The sequence below is a fragment of the Solanum dulcamara genome, chromosome 4, assembly GCF_947179165.1.
Source record: "Solanum dulcamara chromosome 4, daSolDulc1.2, whole genome shotgun sequence".
Lineage (NCBI taxonomy): Eukaryota > Viridiplantae > Streptophyta > Magnoliopsida > Solanales > Solanaceae > Solanum > Solanum dulcamara.
Window position 1 is genome coordinate 32,069,288 of NC_077240.1, and position 9,286 is coordinate 32,078,573.

The 9,286-nt window shown below is 36.6% G+C and overlaps 1 protein-coding gene across 2 annotated transcripts; it reads right to left on the bottom strand.

The window, feature by feature from the left end:
- Positions 1 to 320: 320 nt before the first annotated feature.
- LOC129887262 (GTP-binding protein OBGC, chloroplastic) lies at positions 321 to 7,570 on the bottom strand. 2 transcript variants are annotated; one of them, XM_055962291.1, is made up of 7 exons: positions 6,362 to 7,570; positions 5,823 to 6,096; positions 3,241 to 3,526; positions 1,968 to 2,127; positions 1,456 to 1,564; positions 920 to 1,143; positions 321 to 762 (listed from the first exon to the last, which is right to left on the bottom strand). In XM_055962291.1, exons 1-6 carry the CDS (start codon positions 7,471 to 7,473, stop codon positions 1,066 to 1,068), a joined length of 2,019 nt encoding a protein of 672 aa, XP_055818266.1. In that variant the 5' UTR covers positions 7,474 to 7,570; the 3' UTR covers positions 321 to 762; positions 920 to 1,065. The 2 variants fall into 2 exon arrangements, with proteins under 2 accessions (XP_055818266.1, XP_055818267.1); XM_055962292.1 differs by having other exon boundaries at positions 321 to 765.
- Between the last annotated feature and the right edge of the window lie 1,716 nt (positions 7,571 to 9,286).

Here is a 9,286-nt window from a genome sequence, read left to right on the forward strand (position 1 = left end):
TTGGATGATAATATTTGGGCATATTAGGTTATGATCCATTGTTTGATGCATCTTGACCCTATCCATTTTGACCCAAGCCAAGTTTGGAGGGGCATGGTCTTGACCCAATGATTAATTTGACCCATTTGAATCAGCTCAAATTTAATCTAACCCGCTCATTCACCACCCCTATTTGTAGTAATTTATAAACCAAAGCTATCAAAATATAAAACTGAAGGAACATAGTGAAAAAACCTGAAACAAGGCATAGCACAAAAAAAGGGTCCAAATGGGGGACTAAGGTACTTCTGAGACATTAAGTTATTGTTTGGATCACAAACTGCAAGAATATAATACATAGATTGTTATCTGGAATAATGATGTGAGATTGCTATAAGATCCATAATCCTCTAGTAATAATGGAAGAGTCAAAATTAGAAGAGAAACTTCTCGAAAAATTACTACAACTACTAACTTATATATGGTCATTTGAAACTTTAAGATGTAACCACAACTACTATTTCTTGGTCCCAAATAAGTAGGGAGCGGCGGCTATATGGCCTCACTGACCATGACCATGTTTCTATATGTATAAAAATAAAAGATCACATAACTCCATTGTCACTGTCATAAATTAACAACTGGGGATAGTGATACACATCATTGCACCAGAAAGAAGAAGCTGCATTAATCTGGCATGAGCCGAAGATGTTGGGAGGTTGTACCATATCTTCCGGCTCCATTCCTCTTGCAGCTCTGTTAGGTGTTTTGATCGGAAATGCTCTGCTAAATTGGAGGCATGATTATATTATTCAAAACTTGAGAGCATGAACCTCCGCAGAAAGCAAATTCAAGTTTATGACGATCCCAAATTAAATTCCACACAAGCTCAAAGGAAACATTTTTTATGCAATATCTTGAACAAAATTATAGTACTTACATGTCTTGTCCGTGGTGCAGATGTATAATATAATCAGATTTTCAGCAGCTCTGGTTTAAGTTCTGGGAAATGTGCCACCAACAAGGATGTTTAGTCTTTTGTACGATGTCTTGATTAGCAGCACATTCTTAAGACCAACCATGAACTTATCGACTTGGTTCTGCAGCCCACTTCCTCCTACTTGTAGAGCCTGCACTATCATAATCATGCCACACCAACTCCATCTGGCAAAGAATGACGCAAAACTCAGTTATATTATCCCTGACGCTTGCACACATATTATAAGCAAAAACTGAAAAATATGCTGCTGGAAGAGAAAAAGTATCGCAAGAATTCCTTTTCACTCAGTTACGGCATTATGACATGCTACACAAAGCAATATGTAGTACTGGTAAGCCTTGAATAGACGAACTTAACTAAAAGAATAAGAAGCTATCAGCAAATAATTTCAATGCAAATTACGGGAAAAGAAGCAATTATGCACTCTAGAGGCTAAGATGGGCTAGGAATAAGGAAGCAATGTAGCATAGGCATACATCTCCAACAACGACAGTGTCACCCTCTTTCACACCAAGCTTGAGCAGAGATTTATTCACACCACATGCTTCCAAAACGTGTTGAAATCGTCTGTCTGAATCCATATATCTGCAGAGAGAACAAGATTCCTTTTTAATGGAACTCAATGTAATTTTGATAAGCTCGAGTATATCAAACAAAACTTGATTTAAAATGGGTGCGCTGAAGCAAGGAAATAGACTAAACCGGACCTCAGGACTCTCCATCATCTACCAACATAAAATCTCCATACACCTAATATAGGATGATACGTGAGACCACTAGAAAAAGTTCAACTGAAACATGAAAATGTTGACTAGTCTCAGCTATGATACAAGAAAATGCAATTAACTTCAGGGCCAACATGCTACAACCAAAATGTGTTTCCATAGGGATGCTAATCCAAAGGGAAATAGAGGGAAGAGGCACTTGATAAAAGGCAATAAACAAGAAGGTAAAAGAAGACAGGATCAGAGAACAGAGAGATCTATACCTCCAGTTTGTCATTTGGACGAAACGTTGCAGGCCTAATCCTTGAACATACCAAGTTTTGGAAGAACTATCATGGGAGATCTCAAACTCGCTTATGGGAGCATTTCGCTGTTTTTTCACCATGTCAGCAACATAGTTCAAGTTTACCGGGTCCCTTCTCACTGTACAAGAAATTCAACAATACAATCAAAGAACTGAACACTATTACCCTCTCCCCCTCCCCCCTCCCCTCTTTCTAAATTTGCCGTGCAGTTAACAACAATAAATGAAACTCGGTGCTGAAAATACAGAGTAGGGAATCTCCTAGGGGAAACCCTCACATTCATCCTCTTTTTTTTTATTTCTTATAAACACTTTTGTTTTAATTCCTTTAAAAAAATTCTAGACCCAGAGGGAAGGAGGCAGAAAGCACTCTCATTTCAAATGTCACATTCACAAAGAATGAAGCAAGTCCAAGCAAATCTATCGTAGCAATTCTCGATGACTGGCACAGAACTTAATCACTTCCTTTACGAGGAAAAGGAAAGGTGAACAAAGAAGAAAAACAAACAACAAGGAGTAAGGGTGCAAGTTGCCTTACCACATCCCCCTTCCCCTCCCCATTGAAAAAACGAAATAAAGTCAGAAAAAAACCCTTCATTCAAAATTCAATCACTCCATCAGTACTACATTTTTTTATGATACCGTAGTGTCCGGACCAACTTGTGCGCACCTCTAATTCTACAGGGTACCTGCTACTTTCCACCACCATTGGTACTGGGCAACTCTGTCATCAAGGCTTAGAGAGATGTGAAGAAATGAACTAGTGTTTTTGCCTTGGCTGGGATTTGAACCTGAGACCTCGTAGTTTTCAACTCACTTCATTGACCTCTAGGTAACAACTTGGGTGCTACTCCATATGTCCTATTCTGGTAGTCCATTTTTCATTAAACTCAATACGAAATAGCGAATATATGAATATTTTATCATTTCTTAGAAACATGGATCCCATTTTTGACATTTGCAAGGTAGAGTAGAGGATAAAGTATTGAGAAAAGTATAAGTGGGGGACATTTGAAATTTCTGTGTATCTAAAATGTGCTAATTATCAGGACAACCCAAAAAGGGAAGTAGGACAAATTTTGATAGGAATATTTATTTAGCTAGAACAAGCATTTGTTCAATTTAATTGCACTTGTCAAAACAAATTAACTGAACATCAAAGGTATTTTAGCATAGTCATGTCTACGGGTCACATCGAAACAAATCATAATACAGACATAAGAATTGCTTACCCCCTTCTTTAGCAGCTTCTCTTCGGCGAACAAGCTCATAAGCAGCACAAATAACATCATGTGTACCCTCTCTTTTCACTGCACTCATGCAAAAAGGTTCAATTCCACGAGATCTCAGACTATCCCTGAATGTCTTCCAATTCTCATATGCATCTGGAAGGTCCATTTTGTTGTAAACCACTAAATAAGGTTTTTCAGCAAGTTCAGGACTAAACATTTCCAATTCAAGACGAACAGCTTCATATTCATATTCTGGTTGTGGAGATGAACCATCAACCACATGCACCTTTCTCCAAATAAAAATCCCATCAATTGGTCAAAATTATTAGCTCAATCTCAGAATAATCAGAAAGCGTAAAGAAAGGCTATACACCAGTGCAAAATAATTGGGACTTTTAAGTAAACCATAAAATATATGGATGCACAGAGTACACAGAAACTACTAAAAGATACTCATGTCAACAGGAGAAAGGACATAACACAGTGATCTCCATGTTGCAGAACTCAGAAAGGAAAGGGGTAGCTAAATATGAACACCACTACTTTTTATCACTTTAAAATATGAAAAGGCCAAACACATATGCGGTCTCTTAAACTTGTCCGAACATTTCATTTTGACACCTAAACTAAAGGTTGTACCTATTGAACACTTGGCCTATGCTCAAACTGTGTTTATTAGACACACACCGCTGACATAGAAGAGAAAGTATACCAGACATATTCTAGGCGTGAGCCGTGAAAAGGCTCTAATTTTTTCTCCTTGAGAAATTTCTCTCTCCCTGTCACCACCTCCTCCGCCGTCCATCACCATCCCTGTCAACACCCACCATTCCCCTTCCCCTTCTTTATTCTTCTTCTCTTCCACCATTTTATTCAACAGATTAGGCCACTATTTTTCTCCAAAATCTGGCAAATTTTTTCAACAGACTGGTCTCCTCCTCCTATTACTTCTTCTCCAACATTTTTTACCAAGTGGATAAAACCACAATTTTTTCCTCCAAAATCCAGCCATACTTCGTAACAGATTTCACCATTTTTAGACGACCTTAAGACTATGACACAATATGAGGAAGTCCGTGGCATTTGACGGAGAAGACAAAACTTCAATTCTGTCATCCAAATTCACAGAAAGCTGTGATATTTGGATCCAAATTCATAGAACCCTAAATTGGATTTTCTTGTATCAAATCGAAGCAAGCGTTGTATACCAAGAGTTGGGCAAAAAAGGAAGCTTTAAAGAAATCCAATGAAGTGGGAAAGAACAATAGTGGATTGATGAAGATGAGGAAAAAAGGAAGGGAAAGGGAATTGTGATTGGTTTTAGCAGCAATTGTTGTAGGTGACGAGAAGATATAAATTTTGCTTTCACTGGAAGTTTCTATTTGACCAGCCAATGTGTTTTTTGACATAGTGCAAGAGATAGGATTAGAAATGAAGATATCTGGGAGAATGTGGGAGTGGCTTCGGTGGAGAACACGATGCAGGAAGCAAGATTGAGATGGTTCGAACATATGAACAGGAGATGCATGGATGCCCCAGTATGGAGGTGTGAGAAGTTGGCTATGGACGATTTCATGAGAGTTTGAGGTAGACCGAAGAAGTATTGAGAGAGATAATTAGACATTTGATTGGGCAGTTTCAACTCACCAAGAACATGACCTTAGATAGGAGGGTTTGGAATACAAAGATTAGGATAGAAGATTAGTAGGTAGTAATCATAGTATTGCTCCTGTAGTTTCTTGTCCTTCGACTTTTGTTCCTATCAGTTGATTCCTTGTACCAGATTATCATATTGTTTTCTTGTAGTTTTTGTTATTAGCTAATGTTTCTTGTACTTACGTTACTTATTTCACTGGACTGTTTTTTCTTGAGCGAGGGACTACCGGAAACAACCTCTCTACCTCTAAGGTAGAGGCAAGGTTTGTGTACACTCTACCCTCCTCAGACCCCACTTTGTGGGATTACACTAGGTATGTCATTGTTGATTTTTTTTCTTAATTGTTGTGTCATAATTTAATTGATTTATTTTCCATGTAAGGAGTGAGTACTATTGAAAGACTTCACTTTGTTTGGAGCTTCCAAATATGTGTCAGCAGGCACATTTTTTGACAGCATAAAGTGTTCAATAGGTATAAACTATTGTTTAGGTGTCTAAATGAAAATTTTAGACAAGCTTAAGGGGACATCTACGTATTCAGCCATTTATAAACCACCAAGTTAACATAAACTCAAAACAAGAAAAGAACAGAGAATAAATCAAACTACAGTTTGCAATTATAGGGGTGCGGCACTTCCCCAGACCCTGCGTGAATGCGGGGCTTCGTGCACTGGGTTGTTTTTTACAGTTTGCAATATGTTCAAATATATATTTTTAGCTTAAAAGCTCTCCCAGTAACATTTCATCACGAATTAGCTATAACATAGCAAGCATATTCAAATAACAAAATGCAAACTATATAGGGATATGAAAATCTGCCAAAATCTTATCTGGTTCAACAACTAACTAATAGTTCTATTTATGCAGAATTGGAACACATTCAACTTATTTATGCAAAGAAAGATCACTTTAGAAAAGCTTGTACCAGGACTGAACATCTTTCTGAGTGCCGAAGAAACTCATGGCCTAAACCAAAACCTCGGTGTGCCCCTTCGAGTAGACCAGGCAGATCAGCAACGACCACAGTAGCATCATAATCAAATGAAACTACGCCCAAATTTGGGAGCAAAGTGGTAAAGGGGTAATTCGCAATAGCTGGCTGAGCAGCACTTATAACACTGAGAAAGGTACTTTTCCCTGCATTTGGCGCTCCGACTATACCAACATCAGCAACCAACTTAAGCTCCAAGTCTAACCACCTGGTCAATAGGACTGTTACTTGCAAGATACATAAATAATGGAATATGAATGAAATCTGACTAGGATATAGTCTTAGCATAATTAAAATTCAAAACTAAGGATGACAGCTTAATAGAACCACAAATGAGAGGTTTCATCATTTTTCCTAGTCACAACATTCTAATACCATACTGCTATATAGTTAGATGATGACTGTACCCAAAAGATACAACAAAAAATTACGAAGTGTGGAGAGCAGAAATGATATTCATTGAAGATACTCACATCTCTGGACCTTCTTCTCCATTCTCCGCGATCTTGGGCACCCTATTCAACCCTGTCTTAAAAGAGGCATTCCCTCTCCCACCTCTTCCACCAGGCAACAACAATGCCTTCTGTCCTGGATGCAACAACTCAAGATGTACATTCCCTTGAATTCCACCCTCCCCGGCCTCCCTAATGACAGTACCTGGTGGCACCTTTACCACTACATCCTCGCCTTTTGCCCCAAATTGCTTCTTTCCATGACCATGCCCTCCTCTCCCAGCTTTAATATGCACACTCTGCCTAAATGGCAACAATGAATTCATCGACCCGTCTACCTCCACATACACATTCCCTCCCCTCCCTCCATCACCACCAGATGGTCCACCCAATGGCACAAACTTCTCCCTCCTAAATGCCACCACCCCATTACCTCCATCCCCTGCTTTTACATATATTTTTGCCCTATCAAAACACCTCATTACTGCTGGAACCCCTTTCTCCTTCTCCTTTATATCACTTCCTTCCCCTTCAAACACATCACCACCCTCAAAAATCCCACTTGTAGAACCTTCCATTTCAATGCCCACATCATCATTTTCATCAAAATCATCGTTAACCTCGTACAGCTCGAATTTTCCACTACCCTCAAATACCCTACTTCCATTACCTTCCATTTCACCATCCACATTATCATTTTCATCAAAATCGTCCTCACTCTCATCCTCAAAATCATCATTAACCTCGTACAACTCGAATTTTCCATAATCAAACCTTAAATTCTCTACATTCTCATCATCCAACGAATCCAATTCTTGCTTACGATTCTCAGCTGGGGTGGGAATAGTTAACTCAGAGAGGGTTATTTCAGTTGAATCTTGGAAGGATGGAAGAAAAAAGTCATCTTTGGGGGGTAGACGAGTGTAGGTGGTGGCAGTGTCACCGGCGGCGGTGTTAATTGGCGGTGGTGGCCTAAACTCGCCGGATTTGAGTTGAGGGGGTTTGGTGTTTTGCCTTCTTCTGTTTGTGTTTGTAGACACGCGCTTTGGGTTGATTCTATTGCGACTGGTATTGGGTCGAGCTTGACAGTGAGGAGAGAAGCTTGATGTAGTTGTGAACAAAGAGAAAGCCATGGCTATGGTTCCAGAGCTCAAGAAATTATCCGCTTGGGCGGGTGTTTCAGAAATCCATATATTTTCTTCAGATAATTCCTCAAAAGGGAATTACAACTTTTCTATTGTTTAATTTGAGGTAACTTTTTTTTAGTTAGTTATTTATTTATTTTTCCGATTTTTAGTTAGTTATTCAACTTCCATTTTTTTGTATTTGTATTTTTGATGTAATGTTAAGGGTATGTTTATATTACCACAAAGGATGTGGAGTAGTTGATGCTCTGCTTTTTTTTTTATTTGATGTCTCAAATTTGAATTTTGAATATAAAAATATAATCAGATTTTAATATAGATATCGAATATCGAATCTGAAATTAAAAAATAAAAGAGTATGTTTATATTCTTGGTTTCCACCTTTCCTTAATGGTTGGACTTTTAGCTTTTAACAAGAGACACATATCGTGCATTTGAAGTTTATGTGTTTTTAAATTTCATTAAATGAGAAAATTAAAAAATTTATTTTTGCGGCTAGATCAAAAGGTTGCTTTGTTACTAGGTTCTCAATAATATTTTTTTATAAATTTAATAGATTTCTCAATTTAATTATTAAATCTTTGCAAAATTTATTGAGTTTTCGGGAATTTCAACTCATAGCCCTAGATCTGTTATAACTTGTTTTTCAATTCATTTTCTATTTTTGAAGTAGTATTTTAAATTTGATAACTATTTAACCATACACAATGAAGAAAACCATAAATAATAGTTCAACTATGCTTTGCAAAAAGTATAATCAAATACAATTTTATCGTCTACCCTAATTCTATAAATGTTAAATAAAATTTAAAAATATCTGAAATTTATGGCCAAATACATACTTAGCGGATAACCATAGACTCATTAACCATTTGATTATGTTGGTTCAAGACTCTTACGATAATACACGAAGAAGAAGAAAAGGTTTCTTGCGATTAAAGTCAAAGATGAGAAATTTTTATTTCGTTAAATTACACTAATTAAGCATCCATATGATAGAGCTCAACTATGAGTTCTCTTATATTTTAAAATCAAACGCTTAATCTCTGAGAACTAATATCATATACAAATATTAGTGTGAATAATAATTTTATTTTACCACGATTTTAAGTGTTTATTTCTATATATAATAAAAAAAAGGAGGTATATTGATATTGTGGAATTGCACTAAATATGTTGATATTTGTTATAAAATTAATTAATATATTTGATTAAGAAAAACTAAACTTTTTTTCTGAAACACATATCTTCATAGACCTCTTAAAAAGGAAATGATCATATATTACTCAATAAGATGTCTCATTTATTATAAAATAAAAAAGTCTTGTACTTTACATACGAAACTTATTTTTAAAAAATATCGTAATATTTTTATAAATAAATTTATCATTTTATTTTAGTTTGCATTTATTTTTTAGGTTTAAAATCACCATACACCTCTCTACTTAGCATTAAACAATTTAATTTATGATGTGTCAAAATATGCAACATTTATCTATTATCAAAACAAGGTCCAGAGAATAATTTGATAAGTACTCCTTCATTCATAATCAAGAGGCCTCGGGTTAAAGTCTTTTTGGGTACGGAGTCACTTTTGTTAGGAAACGCTTTACCCCTTAATGTGGACTTTTTGACACGAATTCGAATTTAGTCGGGCTCCAATACGGATACGGGACATCGGGTGGAAAAAAAAAATTGTCATCACGGGTCATATTAGCAATGTCTGATCAAGAATTTTCACTCAGGGGTTTCGAAAAATAAAAATATAAATGAGTGAACTAGAGTACAAATACCAACATCA